Here is a 22,068-nt window from a genome sequence, read left to right as displayed (position 1 = left end):
TGATGCCATCCAACCATCTCATCCTCTGTTGTCCCCTTCTCCTTCTGCCTTCAATCCTTCCCAGTATCAGGGTCTTTTCAAATGAGTCAGCTCTTCGCAACAGGTAGCCATAGTATTGAAGTTTCAGCTTCAGCATCAGTCCTTCCAATGAATATTCAGGACTGACTTCTTTTAGGATGAACTGGTTGGATCTCCTTGCAGACAAAGGACTCTCAAGAGTCTTCTCCAACACCACAGTTCAAAAGCATCAATTCTTTGACGCTCAGCTTTCTTTATGGTCTAACTCTCACATCCATACATGACTGACTACTGGAAAAACCATAGCCTTGACTAGATGGACCTTTGTTGGCAAAATAATGTCTCTGCTTTTTAATATGATGTCTAGGTTGGTCATAACTTTCCTTCCAAGGAGTAAGTGTCTTTTTATTTCATGGCTACAGTCACCATCTGCAGTGATTTTTGCCCCCGAAAAAAATAAAGTCTGTCACTGTTTCCCCATCTATTTGTCATATAGTGATGGGACTGGATGCCATGATCTTAGTTTTCTGAATGTTGAGTTTTAAGCCAGCTTTTTCACTCTCCTCGTTCACTTTCATCAAGAGGCTCTTTAGTTCTTCACTTTCTGCCATAAGGCTGGTGTAATTTGCATATCTGAGGTTATTGATATTTCTCCCAGCAATCTTGATTCCAGCTTGTGCTTCATCCAGCCCAGCATTGTGCATGATGTACTCTGCATAGAAGTTAAATAAGCAGGGTGACAATATTCAGCCTTGACATACTCCTTTCCCTATTTGGAACCAGTCTGTCGCTCCATGTCTAGTTCTAACTGTAAGCACACAGATTTCTCAAGAGGCAGGTCAGGTGGTCTGGTATTCCCTTCTCTGTAAGTTTGTTTCTCCACAGTTTGTTGCAATCCACACAGTCAAAGGCTTTGGCATAGTCAATAAAGCAGAAATAGACGTTTTTCTGGAACCCTCTTGCTTTTTCGATGATCCAGCAGATGTTGGTAATTTGACCTCTGGTTCCTCTACCTTTTCTAAATCCATCTTGAATATCTGGAAGTTCAGGGTTCACGTAATGTTGAAGCCCTGGCTTGGAGAATTTCGAGCATTACTTTACTAGCATGTGAGATGAGTGCAACTGTGCGATAGTTTGAGCATTCTTTGGCATTGCCTTTCTTTGGGATTGGAATGAAAACTGACCTCTTCCAGTCCTGTGGCCACTGCTGAGTTTTCCAGATTTGCTGGCATATTGAGTGCAGCACTTGCACAGCATCATCTTTTAGGATTTGAAATAGCTCAACTGGAATTCCATCACCTCCACTAGCTTTGTTCCTAGTGATGCTTCCTAAGGCCTGCTTGATTTCGCATTCCAGGATGTCTGGCTCTAGGTGAGTGATCACACCATCATGATTATCTGGGTCATGAAGATCTTTTTGGTATAGTTCTTCTGTATATTCTTGCCATCTCTTCTTAGTATCTTCTACTTCTGTTAGGTCCATATCTAACATGGCAAGTCACTATATTATGCAAAATTTTTATCAAAATTCATCTGCCAAATTTCTGTTTTTCCTGGTATCAGTTTACAAGCTAATTAGAAAGTTTCATTTTTTCACATTATTATTAAATGTATTCAAAATCTTAGGAAATTATTTCCATGTAGTTTAAGTGTGTCAATACACACTTAGGTCATGTACATTGTATTTGAAAAGAAAATCTTGCAATAATAGAAATATTTCTTAGCATCTGTTTTTAAGATCATCTCCTCATAGCAAAATTTCTTTCAAAAAGCAGTTGCCTTTTCATTCAGTTACAATATCATTTTTACCTTAAATCAATAGAATTTCATGATGTATGTACTAGGTTTTATACTATTCATAGCTATTTATCATCAAGGAAAAAAAGATTAAAGACGAACAGCTGTATTTTCCCCAAAGTATGTAATTTATCATTAAGTTGAAGGACTCTTTTTAATAAAGTACTACAAAGATTCTATATATTTTAAAGGTTGTGTTTTTTATAAAATTACTCACAACAATATTATTAATACTTCAAGCAATTCTGGTTTCAATTCCTTTCCTGTATTAGCCTGACTCTTAATGATGCAATCAACTCATTTCATTTGTGATGTTATCTCCATTTCCTCACATTTACTGAAAAGTAAGGCACTCCATCAGTAGACAGTCTTACACAGCTTTCCAAACAACAACAACAAAAATTCTATTAAATAAGTCATCATTGTTGCAAATATATCATTTCTGGTATATATTTCCTTTATTGACTCTCAGAAAAGCAACTGTATTTTTTTTTTAATTGAAGCAGAATCTTAACAAATACTCTAAGCTGAGGCAGTTATATTCTTCCAACTTAATGTACCACACATCCTACTTGCAGGATTATATTTTTATTCTTTTAACTCTTTAGCAATGTTTACTACACTCCTTTCAACAGTATTTGCTAACAAGAAATACATTTACTTTGTCCTGATATTATTTCAGTGTGTTTTACTGTGTCAGTAAGAACATGCATTTCCCCAATGGTATGTAACTTTTTGTTTTTTCACTATTAGTCAGTTTATAAAAACAACGGACTGAGCATCATATGACTTAAATATTCATGAAAAATCACAGAACTTATGTTCTGGATGCTTTCATTAAGAGTGTCCTGCTGATTACAATATTTTCATTTCCTTATTATCTCAATGCACATTACATACATCAAGGCTCACTGCTAACATTAGTAAAAGTGAACCATCTTTTATTTATTTTTCTAAGGTGAACTATATTTTAAATACTTTTCTTGATACTTTTGAACTTGCTGTCAGCTCAGATTGGGTGGTCAGTATTTTCATCATATGACATGACTATCTAGGAAGAACAGGAGGTAGTTCTATGATTACTTGGTGGTTCACTTGTACTGATACCTTTATTTAGCATTATTCACATAAAACATTTTTTCACAGAAATCTTTTTAAGCCAGTTAACCAATTTTTGAGAAGTAGTTAAGTTAAAACTAGATGATGTAACCACAGAGCCACTGAACAGTCAAATCTAAACTACAATTCACTAAGGTACATCACAAATATGGATGCCAGGTCATTCACTTTTGGAAGCACTAACCTAACCCATATGTACAAGACACTCAGCCATATATGCTAAGTGGGAAAAAAAATCAAAGTTCAATTCTAACAACTATAACCTCACTATTACAGAAAAGAGAATGTGAAAAGGAACTTAATCACCGATAAGCAATTTTATCTTCCTCTCTCCCATTTTTAAGATGCCTCTCTCTGAAGCCTGGAACACTTGAAAATTAAGTAAAATCATCCAGCATAAGCATTTTCCTATAGTAATCAAATGAAAAAATAAATCATGGTCTCAGCTCTTTTAGAAAATAAAAATTCATTCTTCATTCCCCTAACTTATTTAGGGAACTATTAATAAAAACAGCAGTCTGAGACAATGAGAAAAGATTAATTAAGCTCAATATTATAAATTTTAACTCTCCCCAAAACCTTTCCATAAAGTTATCAGGAACCCCTAATTTTATCATATACAAGCCCACCTTCATCTAGAACCCTGTACAGAACACTCTCTTCACCTCTTGTCCTCACAGAAGCCTGATCCTCCCCCAAAACTTACCTCCTTGATCAATTTCTGAGCTATAATTTTCTCATTCTTACACAACTTGTCACACCTATCATAGTGTCTCAGTGGCAATTTCAGTCCTTCTGCACCATCTTCAGACTCGCATTTTTCTGTCTTTAAATTCCAACATACGCCACTTCCTATCTTTCCAGAGTGTACTCTCCCTTACTGTCACTACCCCTGGTCATTAATATTATTGAGACCATGGGCCGCAACTTCTCCTGCTGTCAAATTTACCAGATCCCTTTCCTTTCTGATTCCTTACTTGGCATCCATAGGCCTATCACTTACCCTATTTTATCATCCTCAACTCCACTGTACCTGCTCTGACAATTCCCAGACCAACCTAACCATTTTCTTTCTTTCCAATACACAGAAAATGTAGCAATCTGAGGAAAAAATAACCATATAAAGTATACCACTTTCAACTTCCACAAGGTCCACAGGGCTGCTCGGCAAATCTCTTACACTGGTTCCCAGTTTCCCACAACCACCATTCTAAATCAAGGCTCTCCTAAGAAATTCTCACTTCAATTTCCTTTTCAGCAAGATTTTATCTCCTACTCCTAAGTAAAAACAGGAAATCTTCTATGCGCTCTTTCTCAAATACTCAAACTATAAACTTATCTGTATCTAGTCACTCTCGTCTCTTCTTCTCAAAGGAAGGGGACTATTTGAGTCTACCCATCTCCTTCTGGCTTATCTGAAATCTTATTATATAAGCTATTGTTTTTAATCTCCATATCCTTAATGTTTTTCTGAAACAAACTGAGATCTCTTAATGTATATGTTCAAGCCTCTCTCACCTTAAAAAGAAAATTCTGCCATGACCCTGCATCATTCCCTTTTAGCCATTCCACTAAAGAGTTGTGTTTTTCATTCACAGATTCTAAATCAGTATCTGATACATAGTTGACATATAATTAAAGGACTCACTCACTAGCAATTAATAAATATAAACAGCTAAATTTGTAAATGTGCACCTACAGAAATATTTACATGATAGATTCTCTTCACTAAAGACTTCTGCTTATGCTCCACATTTAGAACTAACTAAAATTACAGATTGAGTGGTTACAAGTTCTCAAATGAACAAGTTATCAAAAACTAGTTTCTGTCCTGTCTGCCCTCCCACCATAAAATAAATATTTGGGATCTGAAAAAGAATTTTCTTTTAACTAGGATATAGCTGTCCCAGGGGTCTGCCTGCATATATATCCAATGCAGTATATGGGAACAGTAAAATGGGCTTTAAATAATACTGGTGACCTGATGTGATACTTAGGACATTAAGTATCTTAGCAACATTAAGTTGTTCTAGGGCAACATTTTCTCCTCTTAGCTTACCAATTGATTGCTGAGAAAATCAAATCAGTTTTAACAGCAAAATGTCCCAGCAAATGTGGATTTGCTACGTCAGATTTCCCCACCACATACATACACACACACACACACACACACACACACACACAACTAAAATCCATCACTTGGATTTATAAGAGGCTGTGTAAAGCTAAAATTATGAAATTATAAATGAGTATATGGAATCTTGTTAAAATTTAACTATAAACTTAACTTAAAAAACAAACAAACAAGAAATAAAAACCACAAGCTTGGCTCTTAAATCCAGTAATAAGGGCAGTGTGCAGGACACTGTTAAGCAAAGCACGATTCTGCTTAAGTTGTGAAGGCCTATAACATGGCTCACGTCTGGGAGGTCACAAGTTTCCTACTCTACAAATAGAAGGTCACATGTTCAGTTTTTAAAGATGACAGGCAATTACTAATGGGTTTTATTTTTAATTGAGGTATACCTGACTCCTGAGAAACCTGTGTGCAGGACAAGAAGAAACAGTTAGAATGGGACATGGAACAATGGACTGGTTCAAACTTGAGAAAGGAGTATGTCAAGGCTGTATATTGTCACTGTGCTTATTTAACTTGGGCCTCCCTGATGGCTCAGATGGTAAAGAATTTGCCTGCCAAGCAGGAGATGCAGGTTCAATCCCTAGGTTGGGAAGATCTGCTGGAGAAGGAAATGGCAACTCACTCCGGTATTTTACCTGGGAAATCTCATGGACAGAGAGCCTGGTGGGCTACAGTCCATGGTCATAAAGAGCTGGACATGACTGAAGTGACAGCACACACACATAGCTTTCAATGGTCTTTCCCTGGTCAATAACTCTGGGGCAGGATCTGATTACAGGTTAGTTTGGGTACAGGCTGTGTTATGCTGTAATAACACAAACTCTCAAACCCAGTGTCTTTGAATACAACAAACATTTATTTCTTGCTCATACAAATCCTCTTTGGGTCAGGTGATTCTCCAAGGAAAGTGTCCTGAAGGACAACTCAGTGTGCCAGGCTACTTCTATCTTGTGTCACTGCCATCTCAAACACGGCTTTCAGATTTTCTCAGCAAAGGAAAGTGACAGCACTGAGTATTCCCATCCAGTATGACCTATGCTTTGACCACTTAAACCAATCACATAAAAGTATGCTTTGACCACTTAAACCAATCACATAAAAAGAAGAACAATGCATTCTTCCTGTGTTCTAAGGAAGAGCAAAATGAAACGAAACTCAATTATATGAGGTCCATCTCTGTAGCATCAAAATATATACATTAACATGTGTAAACAGATAGGTAGTTGAGAAGTTGCTATATAACACAAGGAGCTAAGTCTGATGCTCTGTGACCACCTAGAGAGGTAGGAGTAGGGAGTGGGGTAGAAGGGAGGCTCAAGAGCGAGGGAATATATGTATACTTATGGCTAACTGACACTGTTGTACAGCAGAAACCAACACAACATGGTAAAGCAATTATCCTCCAATTAAAAATAAATACAGTCCATCTCTGCCATAATGACAAAATTTATTGTGACAACGATATAAGGGAGATATTATTATTACTTCTTCTTATAACCGAGGAAATCAAGGCTCAGAGATATTAAATAACCTCTCTACTTGGAAGGAAAGTTATGACCAACCTAGCATATTCAAAAGCAGAGACATTACTTTGCTAACAAAGGTCCGTCTAGTCAAGGCTATGGTTTTTCCAGTAGTCATGTATGGATGTGAGAGTTGGACTGTGAAGAAAGCTGAGTGCCGAAGAATTGATGCTTTTGAACTGTGGTGTTGGAGAAGACTCTTGAGAGTCTCTTGGACTGCAAGGAGATCTAACCAGTCCATTCTAAAGGAGATCAGTCCTGGGTGTTCTTTGGAAGGAATGATGCTAAAGCTGCAACTCCAGTACTTTGGCCACCTCATGCGAAGAGATGACTCATTGGAAAAGACTCTGATGCTGGGAGGGGTCAGGGGCAGGAGGAAAAGGGGACGACAGAGGATGAGATGGCTGGATGGCATCACCGACTCAATGGACGTGGGTTTGGGTGAACTCCGGGAGATGGTGACGGACAGGGAGGCCTGGCGTGCTGCAATTCATGGGGTCCCAAAGAGTCAGACACGACTGAGCAACTGAACTGAACTGAACAATTAGAAAGTAGTAGAAGTGTATAGTTCCAGAGCTCCAATCTTTAACCACTTTACTCTACCTGATGTCCAGGCAGACTGGCACCATATCATTACCATGGAGTTAAACAGTCAGAAGAGTTAAAATTTTCCATTAGCCTGAAATAAGTTTGTACCTGAACATCCAACTTTGTAACAAGTAACTTAATGCACTACTTTTGAATAAGAAACATGCTCTTCATAGAGAACAGAAAATCAAATGTTCTTTTGAAAACTGATATGCCTGATTACTTTAAACCAGATATGGCTTGAGTAGGCAATTGGAATGCTAGCTAATTATTACTAAAAAGGTACACTTTAAACGTATACTATGTTATATGTCAATTATATCTCAATAAAGCAGGGAACAAATTACTACCAGAAAGGATCAACTATTCCCAAACCTTTTCATACTGTTCATGAGGTTCTCAAGGCAAGAATCCTGAAGTGGTCTGCCATTCCCTTCTCCACCTTAACCTGCCTCCTGAGAAATCCTGTATGCAGGTCAAGAAGCAACAGTTAGAACCAGACATGGACACAATGGACTGGTTCCGAATTGAGAAAGGAGTACATCAAGGCTGTATATTGTCACCCTGCTTATTTAACTTATATGCAGAGTATATCATGTGAAATTCCGGGCTGGATGAAGCACAAGCTGGAATCAAGATTGCTGGGAGAAACACCAATAACCTCAGACATGCAGATAACACTGCCCTATGGCAGAAAGCACATAAGAACTGAAGAGCCTCTTGATGAAAGTGAAAGAAGACAGTGAAAAAGTTGGCTTAAAACTCAATATTCAGAAAACTAAGATCATGGCATCCGGTCCCATCACTTCATGGCAAATAGATGGGAAACAATGGAAACAGTGACAGACTTTATTTTCTTGGGCTCCAAAATCACTGCAGATGTTGACTGCAGCCATGAAATTGAAAGACACTTGCTCCTTGGAAGAACAGCTATGACCAACCTAGACAGCATATTAAAAAGCAGAGACATTACTTTTGCCAACAAAGGTCCATCTAGTCAAAGCTATGGTTTTTCCAGTAATCCTGTATGGATGTGAGAGTTGGACCATAAAGAAAGCTGAGTGCCAAAGAACAGATGCTTTTGAACTGTGGTGTTGGAGAAGACTCTTGAGAGTCCCTTGGACTGCAAGATCAAACCAGTCAATCCTAAAGGAAATCAGCCTTGAATATTCATTGGAAGGACTGATGCTGAAGCTGAAACTCCAATACTTTGGGCACCTGATGTGAAGAAATGACTCACTGGAAAAGACCCTGATGCTGGGAAAGACTGAAGACAGGAGAAGAAGGGGATGACAGAGGATGAGACGGTTGGATGGCATCACCAACTCAATGGACATGAGTTTGAGCAAGCTCCAGGAGTTGGTGATGGACAGGCAGGCCCGGTGTGCTGCAGTCCATGGGGTCACAAAGAGTCAGGCACGACTGAGGGACGGAACTGACTGACTGATTCCTAAACCTATATCTTGTTTCTGGTTGTTATTCCCTAGTTTTTAACTGTAAATATAACAATCTCACAAGATAAGTTACCACAAATAGTTAGCTTGATGTACTGACCACAAATGGTTTTTCTTAAAGAGTATATGAACAAGGAGCATTGCTCAAAACTAGCAGTGCTGCTTAAAGTTTCATAGGAAACTTGGTTCAAACTTGGAATATTTGTCAATGTATGGCAAAACCACTACAATATTGTAAAGTAATTAGCCTCCAATTAAAACGAATAAATTTATAAAAAAATAATAAAAAATAAATAAACTTTTATACTCACTCAGTCTACCATATTTAGGCAGGAGTTCTTATGTGTTTGCTGGGTTTCACAATAGAATACTTAGCCTATCAACCTTTATTTTTTCATTTCTCTTTTACCTCTACTTTTAAGATCGACTATTTCTTAGAAATATGCTCTCAGTCTGCAACACAAAGCAGCTGCACTCTAATACTTCTTAGGTAGTCTAATTTTGAATGCATTGCTAACTATAACTTATTTAAAACTGAGAGTAGCATTACAGTATTTAGAGACAACTGCTCAAAGTACACTCAGGTACCCTCCAGATAGCATAAATCTAGCCCTGGTCAAGTCAGAGCAACAGAGACCTGAGTACCAAGGCCCACTTAAGAAGTCCTTTTATTGAATTACCATGGTAATTCAATATCTTGGTATGACAGCAACAGGCCACAATGGAAACTGGTAACATAAAGAAACCGTGGCTACCAAGATGTTTTCTAGGCAACTGTCTAGCACAACATCCAAGAATATCTGTACTTCTGAGCAATGAGTTTGTTTTATGTTATGAACTCTGTAACCTAGAGCAAGAACTGTAGAGCTCAGTCACAGCCAAATTTACAGTGTGTCCACAGACAAGTTTCAGATTACACTGATAAACATTTCCTGACTCCAGGCTTTTCTTTTGCTTCCACTTTGAACTTGTTTTACTGTTTTTTGTGTGATAATCTATACGTATAAACTGTTTTAAATCCTATTGAGAACAAAACAGAAGAACACTGAGAAAAATAAGTCGAGAGTTTCAAGGGGCCCTTACAGGATCCTTTGTAGAATCCAGATCCATGTAATACTCTGGATAGAATTGTTCATATTTGATCATTAAAGGTTCAGGATGAACTAAAGCCAAGTGCTTTTCCCAGAAGCACATAATCACCTAGGCTTGATCTTGGTCAGCTGGCCAGGGGTTTGCATTTTTTTTTATTAAGAAGTGTATTGCTATGTACATTTAAAATGATGTTTCTAAGAGATATATACAGGTACATGAACAAAAAATTGCTATTAAAACTGCAACCAGTCAGCAAATTTTACCCAGTATACTTTCCTTTCTAATGTAAAAGAACATGTGAAAACAAATCTGACTAAATGATTAAAAAATGAGCAGCAAGGAACTGACTGTTTCTTTTATTTTTAAACTAGCAGGGCAAGGTGCTATGTTTTTAAGGAGGAAAAGGATGAGGAATGGAGAATTTTGAGCAAGTATAAGGCATCTCCAAGACTTGAAAAGAGCTTAGGAAAAGAATAGAGAAAATCTTTCCCTTGGGAAAGATACTGGTATACCTAAAGGAGCTAGAGAACTGCGATTATTCTAGGGGCTTACCAATAGTAGCAGAGCCACAAGAAGCATCCTTTCCAAAAAAAATCAAAGAAATATTTTGACAAGGTAGCTTTCAATACCATGATAAGTTATTGGAGAAACTGGGGTGAAAGCCAAGACTGTCCTATACTTAGAAGGTAATCAAAGAACTGGGTTTATGAGCTCACCACCTTCGGTGTTAAAACTCTGGCCATGCTTTTGCTTAGAAATCCTGTATCTCAAAATCCAAATAAAGGAGGGAAGAGTACAGATGACCAACATACAGAAACTGAATGTCCTGAAAACTAAAGAAAAAAAGAGTTGGGTACATGAAGACAGTCTTGAACTACAGAAAGGAAGAGAATCACAATCCCATTTGAAACTCAGGCAAGTGAGTAGACAGGCATATCTTTTCCTTCCAGGCTTACTTAAAATCTATCATCATAACGGCTCCCGTTACCTGCAGAAGATATTCTCAGTGGAATATCTGGAATAACTGAGAATATCTTGGAAAACCAAGAACACAAGCACTTCTTGAGTAGTGTGCAGTAAGAACAGGGTTTTAAAAGTCTTCCTGATATAGGAGTAAAAGACCTTTATAACACTGGGTAACATGAGAGTCAAGGTGGATCAGGGTTTCTAAACCTGGTCACTAGCAACATTCAGGTCAGGTATTCTTTGTTGTGGGGGCTGTCCTGTGCACTGTAGGGTATTTAGCAGCATCTCCCTGGTTTCTGTCTCCTAGATGGCAACAGCACCCCTACCAACTGTGGCAATCAAACTATCCCTTGTGGGGAGCAAAAATCACTCCTGTTGAATACCTCTGCAAGGGATGAAACAAATAACAAACAGCTGCCAGGAATAACCCACTCTCTTGGTAAGCAGCACTCTCAAATCACCTCACCTTCTGAACGAGGAAACAGACAGAAGGAACATCAGGATTTGTAGGAAAAATGACAAGTTCAAATTCTGAATATGTCAAAATGTGGGATACCAAGTAGAGATGTCCAAAAGTCAGTTGGACATATGGGACTGGAACCAAAAGAGGTTGCGGCAAGAGAAACAGACTAGGCAAGCATTAGCTACATTAATATCTCTGAGAAAGGCTTTTGTAAATCTTCAGCCGAAATAAAATCCTCTTAAGAGATGATGATTATTACCCTAGCAAGCTCTACCTAGTGCCTAATTAAACAAGAAGCCCTTGATGGACTTAGTCTACCACAGGATAATGCATTCATGTACAATTCTTACCTTCATCTGGACAAACCTGCCATATGTTAAAGTCTTCAGAGTAAACTCTCATATATCTTTACTAATTGATGCTGCTGCTACTGCTGTGCTGCCAAGTCACTTCAGTCGTGTCTGACTCTGTGCGACCCCATAGACGGCAGCCCACCAGGCTCTGCCGTCCCTGGGATTCTCCAGGCAAGAACACTGGAGTGGCTTGCCATTTCCTTCTCCAATGCATGAAAGTGAAAAGTGAAAGTAAAGTCACTCAGTCATGTCCGACTCTTAGCGACCCTGTAAGTAGACTGCAGCCTACCAGGCTCCTCCATCCATGGGATTTTCCAGGCAAGAGTACTGGAGTGGGGTGCCATTCCCACTTGGCATATGCTCCTTCTCTTTTGCCTTTTTGTTCCCAAATAGATATTTGCCCTCTACCACTGCATACATAATTAGCAAGAGCAGATACAATTCTCTCATGCACACGAGCTTTCTAACATTATCAAAGAAATTCTATACTGGAAGGTTTAGAGACTCCAAGAGATTATACTTTTTCTGCAAAAATAAACCTAAGAGTTTGAATATACCTCAGTTCAAGAATGTATTTTCCTGAATGTCTGTTTTTGACTGAGAAAATTTACTTAAATGTAATTTTCCAAGAAATTAGAAGATATTTCTACATATGCTAAGTTCACTTGTTAAAAACCTATTCAACATGTTTTATGAAGAGTGACATTTCATGCAAAAATAGTAATGAAGAAATAATTTTCCTAACTGAAGACATAATCTGGTGAACAAAATAGATTAAAATAAATCTACATAAGTAAATAGAAATACTTTGTCTAGGTTATATTTAGTTTAATTCAGTTCCCTTGTGTATAATCTTCTATTGCGTCCTCTTTCTTTTTTAACTAGCTTAAAAGCTTTTTTTTTTAAGTGAGAGTAAGTTGATAATTTGTTTTAAAATAGTCATTTAAAATATCAATCAATTCACAAAAATTTCTACCCAGCTCACCTGCATAGTTATATCTTACCAACACACTGGCATACATTAAGAAAAGTTAACAATAAACAATGGTGATACTTCCTTTTAGAGACAATAAAATATTAAAGAGAGCACACACATCAACACACAACTCCAAAGAGGAAAATTACATTTAGCATTTTTCTGACCACAAACTAAATATTGACCAACAAAATTTTTAGGATTCACTTTTGCTTGCATAACCCTACTAAAAACAAAAGGGTATCATTAAAATATCACTAAATACCTGTTATTCTTTACACGCTCCTTAGGCTAAACTTATAAAATCAGATATGATTTATGTTTAAGGAAATTACTATGATCTCCCTCACAGTCCCATCATCCTCTCCCCACATAAAGAAAATGCAAATAATGCCCAATTTAATTATGTTCTCCAGTGGGTCTTATCACTTAAAATTACAACACAGCTAGTGAAGACAGAGAAAAAAAAGTAGTGACATATATTTAAAAATTGTACTTTCTTACCAATATGTTGCTGTAGAGCCCAAGAGGAGTTTGAGGCACGAGCAGAGAGCATCTTTTCAACAGCTGGAGGAAGTCTCCTCCAATTAGTAAACTCCAAAGTGAAGATAAGAATGTCATCACTGACTGAGTCAATCCTACATTGGCAAGATATTAATACACATTTAGATACAAAATTCACCAAAGGTTCACTGTGAAAACAAATACCATATACCAATTCTTACAACATCCTGATGTGGAGGCAGACAGACAACCGCAGCAAAGAAAATATTAATGAAACAAAAGGCAAGTTCAGTGGATATGGAAAAATCATCAAATCAGGTTCCTACACGAAACTCAAGTGACTGTGCATGTAGTTGTCTGAAAGATGACAAAAGGAGTTTCTACTCTGCTGCTGCTGCTGCTAAGTCGCTTCAGTCGTGTCTGACTCTGTGAGACCCCATAGACGGCAGCCCACCAGGCTTCCCCGTCCCTGGGATTCTCCAGGCAAGAACACTGGAGTGGGTTGCCATTTCCTTCTCCAATGCATGAAAGTGAAAAGTGAATGTGAAGTCGCTCACTCTAGCAGAGATAGGATGCCTTGCCATTCCCCAGCAGCAGTGGTGAGAAAAGACAGATTTAGTGTCACTGTCATTAGTGGATATGCCATTATTTCCTCCCAAGTGGACCATCTTGTGAAATCTAGATTGGTCATCCTTACAGACACTTAACAGTGAAAGAATAAAGCCTAAACACCCAAAAGTGAAAGTCACTCAGTCATGTCTGACTCTTTGTGACCCCATGGACTATACAGTCCTTGGAATTCTCCAGGCCAGAATACTGGAGTGGGTAGCCTCTCCCTTCTCCAGGGGATCATCCCAACCCAGGTATAGAACCCAGGTCTTCTGCATTGCAGGCGGATTCTTTACCAGCTGAGTCACAAGGCAAGCCCAAGAATATGGCAGTGGGTAACCTATCCCTTCTCCAGTGGATCTTCCTGACTCAGGAATCAAACCGGGGTCTCCTGCATTGCAGGCAGATTCTTTACCAACTGAGCTATTAGGGAAGCCAAAGCTGTCCCTAAACTGGTGTATGGGAGAGACAGCCTATTTCTGACCAACCCTCAGAGATTTACTACAACGGTTCTAATAAAAAGAAACAAACTGAGTAATACTCTAAACTTGTCATCTCAAAGACAACTTACTTTATGTAATTCAGGGTCCAAAGTTCCCTGAAATGACTGATTAGAGTATGAAAATTATTTCCCAAGAACCTTCCCCATTACAGATATGACTCTAGAGGATTACCAGAACAAGTTTTGTCTTTAAGGACTGAAAGAAGTGAAGACAAACAGTTCTACTTCTCTTTTTTCAAAATAATGTCAGATTTCCTACCAATCCACCCAAAAGAGACTTCCCAAATTTTGTAAGTACTTGAATCCTAATGGAAAGGCCAATGACCTAAGAAAAGTTCTGATTTCTAACAACACTTCTACTACTTACAAACATGTTGCCTAAATTCTTTAAGCCCTAGATACTGGTCTCTAAAATGAGAATAACACTTACCCTGTGTATTTCAGGAGACTGTTCATAAAAATAGCTGAACAGACTTTTAAAACTATAAAATACTATATAAATATTTCATATTACTAGAACCAGCTTGGAATTTTCAGTATTATATTCTCAGTGGGCCTTATAACATTGTATACATGAAATTTAGTCAAAGCGTAAGGACAACTTAAATTCTAACAAGATTACTCATCTTGTACTCAATTAGATACTCCCCTAACATCACACTGTTTGAAGAAAAATAAAATCATTAGGGTCTCTGGTGACTACTTCAAAACCAGAAATTCTTTTCAAGGTCGCTTTTTTGGAGACATTACTGAGCAAGGACAAAAGAAAGGGCAAAAAAAAAAAAAAAACAAACACACAATTGAGTAATACTCTAAACTTGTCATCTCAAAGACAACTTACTTTATGTAATTCAGGGTCCAAAGTATCCCTGAAATGACTGATTAGAGTATAAAAATTATTTCCCAAATTTTTAATTCTCTAACATGCAAACTCATATCAGATCAGATCAGATCAGTTGCTCAGTCATGTCCGACTCTTTGCGACCCCATGAATCGCAGCACACCAGGCCTCCCTGTCCATCACCAACTCCCGGAGTTCACTCAGACTCACGTCCATTGAGTCAGTGATGCCATCCAGCCATCTCATCCTCTGTCGTCCCCTTCTCCTCTTGCCCTCAATCCCTCCCAGCATCAGAGTCTTTCCCAATGAATCACCTCTTCCCATGAGGTGGCCAAAGTACTGGAGTTTCAGCTTTAGCATCATTCCTTCCAAAGAAATCCCAGTAGCAAACACCCTCTTCCAACAATACAAGAGAAGACTCTACACACGGACATCACCAGATGGTCAACACCGAAATCAGATTGATTATATTCTTTGCAGCCAAAACTTGAGAAGCTCTATACAGTCAGCAAAAACAAGACCAGGAGCTGACTGTGGCTCAGATCATGAACTCCTTATTGCCAAATTCAGACTTAAATTGAAGAAAGTAGGGAAAACCACTAGACCATTCAGGTTATGACCTAAATCAAGTCCCTTATGATTATACAGTGGAAGTGAGAAATAGATTTAAGGGCCTAGATCTGATAGATAGAGTGCCTGATGAACTATAGAATGAGGTTCGTGACACTGCACAGGAGACAGGGATCAAGACCATCCCCATGGAAAAGAAATGCAAAAAAAAAAAAAAGCAAACTCATATAAGGAAAAACAAACTACAGCACAAACACTCTGGGAAACATTTTACTTCTCAAGAAGTTCTCAGTGAAGTCACAATTTATCAGAAAATACTGAGAATACATGAAATGATAAAATACATTCAAAGGCAAACAATCTCCTTCACTTTCTAGGAACCCACACCAAAGGTTTCTCAGTTCTGGTTCCTTATTTCTTTTTTAATGGTTTCATTTTTCTACCTTAATGTGGTTTAAGTCTCACTGTGATCAAACACAAAGTCATTTTTATGCAGTTATCTAAAAACACACACAATAAATCTGTTTACACAGCTTTAGTTAATACAATGTTGAGTATTTTACCAATGCTGACAGTGCCACTAAAAATGTATTGTTACTGTACTACATTGACCACTACATTGTACAAAGCAATTGTACAATCATAAATGATTGACAGTTAATCAACTAAATGCACAGATGACATTCACCTTCTATTATTTGTCTATTGCACTGATGGTGCGAGGGAAACCTAGTCTTGCATTAAAATATTTCAACTCTGCAGCTTATATTGTGACAGGCAATTATTTAGTCAGATACATTTTTAAAGACTATTTAAGACAAGCAATATCTAGGAAAGACATTTGTAATTGACATGACAAAGATTAAGCAACAGACTTACATGTGATATAAATAAAATACAACCAAAATCCACTTTAACAGCATATTGGAATTTTTATGGGATAATTTTTTAAAACAGTTCTTTGAATGTAAACTGATCAAAGAAAGCAAAACATTCATCACATTCAGCATAAACACTGGCTTTATCCATTCAATAAAAGATAAGCGAACAAAAATTTAACCATGTTATGCATTTTTACTGCTAAAGTGAAATTTTCTATTGTGTTTTTTCTAATAAAGTAACTAAAGTTATTCCTTCAGAGTAAAATACACACAATTTTTGTTCTCAATTCAAATAGCTGAAAGTTTTACAATTTACTAAAAATAATCTGTAGTTTACTGTTTATTAACTTTTTTCTATCCAAAGACATCCAATAAACAAAGCACAAATCCAGTGGCTTATTACCACAAAAAATTCTCAAATAGGCAAGTTTTCACATGAGGGGCAGGGAACCCCATAGAAGAACTAGGGATAGAAGACTATTTTAGGAGCCTTTTAGGAGGATAAAGCTAAATAATTCCCTTTTCTTCCAACAGTCTATGTAGTTGTCCGAGGAGGAAAAGAAAAGAGGATACATTTAATTTTTTCCTTATATAGGTTATTCTTAATTTAGGAATAGGAAAGAGAAAAGTTGGCCCAGATTCCTCCAGTTTAGGCAACAGATTAAAGTACCCTTGTCACTCAGATGGTAAAGACTCTGTCTGCAATGCAAGCGACCCGGGAGCGATCCCTGGGTTGGGAAGATCCCCTGGAGAAGGGAATGGATACCCACTCCAGTATTCTTGCCTGCAGAATTTCATGGACACAGGAGCCTGCTGAGCTACAGTCCTTGGGGTTGCAAACAGTCAGACACAACAGTCAGACACAACTAACAAGGTACCTGAAATTAAGTGACAAAACTACCACAATCCTGGGGATACACAGGACTAAGGCAGAATAGAATAGGGGCTACAAAGACAGACTTGAGCTATACTACTGGACAGCCTGGGTCCAAATCTTAAGCTCTAGCACTAAATAGCTGTGTGAACTTTGGCAAGTATGTCGAACACTCTGTGCTTCAATTTCCTTCTCCATAAATTAATGATAATAGTGTCTACTATATTTTATATTAAATGAGTTAATAGTAAAGAATCAATCATAGTTGCTACTGTATATCAGGCAATATTTTAAGTGTTGGTTAAAGAAATAAACTAAAAACCAGAATGGAGCATGAAGGCTGAAAGTAATAGGAAGTAAGATGGAGCCAAGTAAGTGGCTTCAGTAGTAAAACACAAGGAGTGTGGTTGAGAAAAATGCGGGTGCCTCAGGAGTAAGAACAAAATGGAGTGACAGAGGAAAGGGAACACCCTGCCAGGACTGCCCACGGTATCTCTATGAGCTGGATTTACAGAAGCATTTTGGGGAGGGAATGGTGAGGGGCAACTGCTACTAGTTGTCAGAAGCCCAGACACAACAACAAAATCCACTAAGTAAAAAGTTAAAGGTACTTAAAGAGCTCTGTTAATAGCTAGATACAGCATTCAGTAGTGAGTATTCATATCTCAGCAGTGAGTGGATGTGTGCACGCACATGTGCACATGTAAAGGGGGTTTGTTAGGACAAGTAAACATATACAAATAACTTTTAAAAATTATATTTCTCAATTAATTGTCAATAATTTTATATCTCAGGTATCAAAAAATACTATGAATTTTTGTGAAAATTTATTGAAATGGTATACAGAGAGTTACAACAATGAGTACTTGATAGATAATGATGTATTAATCAATCAACTGCTGGAAAAAGAAGTAAATACAATCAGGGACTCAAACCATTGCAAATTATAAACAAAAAGTAAACTGGAGATTAGAACATGTATCTAAATTTTGCTTTACTTCTATATTCCTCAAACCACCTATCAGATAGCAGTTTTTCCTCACAAGCCACCAAACTGAAACATTCAGTATCAGAAAGACATGACAGTCCTAAACCTAAAATTTTAAATCTCTGCTTAGAGAAAATTGTTGAATTCTATATTATGGTAGACATAATAAAAAGGTGATATACTGGGATCCTGCCAAATAAAGATCTTTTCTTTACAATACAGATGGAGAGGCCACCAGGTAGAAGATGGAGTCACAGAAATGCAAATTAAATTTACAAGTAGGAAGCACCAGTGTTGCCTGCATGAATCCCAGAGAGGACCTCTTTGAAAAGCAAAATTTAAATAACAAGATATCAAAGCACTCTTCTGCTGAAATCCAAAATTTCAGTACTTGCCCAAACATTATTTTAGTAAATGGTAGTTCTAAAGCACAAAAATGAAATCTTCCAAATATTTCATTGAAATTTTATAAAACACCCCATGTTCTCTATATTCCTATAGACTTTTATTCTATTTTCTCACTTGACTCAAATTATCAGGCCAAAAGATTTCTCTCACTGCTACAATTATCAATAATTTCTCAGTTCATCTAGACACGTAACTCCTGCAAAGGCTTATAGAACAGCTTTTATTCTTTTGCCCTAGAAAAATTATGACTCAACTTTCATATAATCACTCATAGGCACTGCCCTTCTGGGAAACCACTTGAGGTAAACAGTTGTATCCTCAGCTGCTTCAGAAATCAGTATTTATTGAGAGAGACTAAGTTCAAACAGACAAGACGGAGTGTTCAATCTAGTTGACTAAGGGATGCTAGAAATCACCAAAGCTGCTACAACCATTCTGTTGCAGCATTTTAAAAGCAGCATGAGGGATGGCCCAATTAGAAGAAACAGCCCTCTTGAGAGGATTCACTGGCACCCACTCCTTTCTGTTCTCTTCTAACCACCTCTGACCTTTTTCTAGGATTCTATCCTTACATTCAGGGCTTCCCAGTGGCTCAGTGGTAAAGAATTTGCCTGCCAAGCAGGAGATGCAGGTTCAATCCCTGAGTTGGGAAGATCCCCTGGTGAAGGAAATGGCAACCCATTCCAGTATTCTTGCCTGAAAAATCCCAAGAACAGTGGGACCTGGTGGGCTACAGTCCATGGGGTCACAAAAGAGTCAGACACGACTTAGCAATAAACAACAATCCTTACATTCAATCTCACTATTAGCAGGTCCCCAATTCTTTCATCCCAACACAGCCATCACAATCAAAACACACACAGTAACAACCTCTTCCCAACACAGAGATTTCAAGAAATTGGGGGAAATGAAAAGAGTAAAGTCCACAGTAGTAGGATTTCTTACCAGGAACTGCACAGTAGATTCAGTGGGTCAAATCCAGCAAGCAGCAGAGATGGCAACCATTCTTTATATTTTGTCTGTGCTTTAATTGCGTGATTTATAAATTCAGATATATGGTCCCATGGTGTCGATGGGCAACATTTCTTCAAAAAGTAGCGAAATACTGAAAACCTCTCATACTTCAGGCAGTATGCCAAATGAAGTTCATTTAGCTGAGCTCCATATTTCAAAAGAATATTTACAATTCCAAAGAAGTCACAGCTCCATCAGTAAAAAGAAAGGAAGGTAGGGGAAGGGGGAGAAGGGTAAGGGAAGAGAAGATTTTCACATTAAAAAAAATTCTTACAAATAGTTAATAGTAGTTATGACTGGAAAATAAGAATAGCAGATGCTAAAGAGGGAGGGGACATATGTATACCTATGGCTAATCCATGTTGATGTATAGCAGAAATCAACACAACATTGTAATTAGATGTACAGCAGGAACCAACACAATATTGTGATTATCCTTCAATTAAAAATAATTTAAAAAAAGAATGGCAGATGTGATAGTGGATGGTTTTACCTGTCCAGTGGATTGAGACTCAGTTCAGTTCAGTTCAGTTGCTCAGTGGTGTCCAACTCTTTGCGACCCCCTAAATTGCAGCACGCCAGGCCTCCCTGTCCATCACCAACTCCCAGAGTTCACTCAGACTCACGTTCATCGAGTCAGTGATACCATCCAGCCATCTCATCCTCTATCGTCCCCTTCTCTTCCTGCCCCCAATCCCTCCCAGCATCAGAGTCTTTTCCAATGAATCAATTCTTCGCATCAGGTGGCCGAAGTACTGGAGTTTCAGCTTCAGCATCATTCCTTCCAAAGAAATCCCAGGGCTGATCTCCTTCAGAATGGACTGGTTGGATCTCCTTGCAGTCCAAGGGACTCTCAAGAGTCTTCTCCAACACCACAGTTCAAAAGCATCAATTCTTCGGTGCTCGGCCTTCTTCACAGTCCAACTCTCACATCCATACATGACCACAGGAAAAACCATAGCCTTGACTAGATGGACCTTTGTTGCAAAGTAATGTCTCTGCTTTTGAATATGCTATCTAGGTTGGTCATAACTTTCCTTCCAAGGAGTAAGCGTCTTTTAATTTACACCACATTGCATGGTTTTTAATTTTCAACTATGAACAAGTCATGCCCTTAGAATTTAAAATACTTACCTTAAATAAAATCATCACTGACAAGTAAAACTCTTTTCAAATTGTGATTTTTTATGCACAATTATCTATACTACAAAATACTTGCTAAACAAAGTTAATAAACAATATGATCAGTCAAAAAAGACAGGATCAATTTCCCTCTTTCTTTTAAATTTCTAGTGGTAGAAAGCAATCAAATAGAAAGCCTTTTTTATGAAAAAAAACTTAAAGCTTTACATTTTTTAAAATTAATCTTTATCAAGTGTTTTACTGAATGAAAGTGTATTATTTTATACCTGCTGAATTGGTTACCCGTTTTAAAAATTATCATCCAGCTAAGTTGTGCTTAAAATGACTAAAAGTAAGTTTAACTCTTTTATGAGAGAGCTAATTGGCAAAAGGTGTCAAAAGAGGTATTATAGCAAAGTTATAAAGAGCACAAACTGGAGGCAGACTGCTCAGCCACTTACTAGCTGTGTGACTTTGAGCAAGTTACTTAACCATCCTGGCACACAGAATTAGCATTATATAAGTATTTGTAAAACAAAATGATATGCAAAGTAAAATACCACAAATTTAAATATAATAAACACAAATCCTGGGAATTTACCTGAGACAAAAATAAATTATATGTTATTTGCACATATATATTAACCACAGTATTGTCTATAACCGATTTTTTAAATAAATTAACTGTTTAACAGAGGAGGAGATATGTGCAAAATATGACACAGTCATTAAAAGCCAAAATTATGATGGTCATGTGATCACATTTAAAAAACTGTTTATGATATAACTTTAACAAAGTTCAATAAACACGTACATTCACTACGCAGACAACTGTGAAAGAAAATATCCAAGAATAAAATAAGTCTCCCTCTGAAATTGGCATTAATGCTATTTTAAATAACAAGAAATAAAAAAAAATACTTCATTATTCATAGTATTAAAGAATCTAAATAATTAAGAATCATAAAAAGAATATAAAAAACAAATATAAAACATTTAAAGCATTGTCACGTGAGACCAACTACTTCTGAGAACTTGAGTCCAAGGTTTCAAAGCAGTTAAACATCATATACATAAATATCACTTACGTAAATTTTTGTAAATCTGTTTTATTTGCTCTCCAATTTGTGCTTCTTTTCTTCAGTTAAAAGATTAAATACTAATTCTCTTTATTATCAATAATATACATAACAATTAGAAAAGAAAAAGCTATAATTCTAAAATTTTCTTTACAAAAATTAATTAACTTTGTTGTCTGTCTAGTAT

General features: G+C 37.3%; 1 protein-coding gene across 10 annotated transcripts in view; it reads right to left on the bottom strand.

Moving 5' to 3' along the window:
• The window catches only part of ASB3 (ankyrin repeat and SOCS box containing 3), a 113,424-nt gene that overhangs the window by 6,887 nt on the left and 84,469 nt on the right, over positions 1-22,068 (bottom strand). For 4 of the 10 annotated variants that reach the window (XM_086326928.1, XM_086326933.1, XM_086326927.1 and 1 more), the window contains 2 exons: positions 19,612-19,869; positions 12,994-13,127 (listed from right to left, as the gene is read on the bottom strand). The exons of 2 other annotated variants lie outside the window; for them this stretch is intronic. In XM_086326928.1, the coding sequence (XP_086183054.1) occupies positions 12,994-13,127; positions 19,612-19,869 (392 nt within the window). The remainder of the gene's footprint in view (positions 1-12,993; positions 13,128-19,611; positions 19,870-22,068) is intronic. 4 more of the 10 variants (XM_086326931.1, XM_086326937.1, XM_086326930.1 and 1 more) reach the window with 2 other exon arrangements.

This window comes from Bos grunniens, chromosome 11 (genome assembly GCF_055505025.1).
Source record: "Bos grunniens cultivar Pamir isolate PY7600 chromosome 11, Bosgru_T2T1.0, whole genome shotgun sequence".
NCBI lineage: Eukaryota > Metazoa > Chordata > Mammalia > Artiodactyla > Bovidae > Bos > Bos grunniens.
Note: the sequence above shows the minus strand (reverse complement) of the source record. Positions and strands in the feature narration are given on the sequence as shown.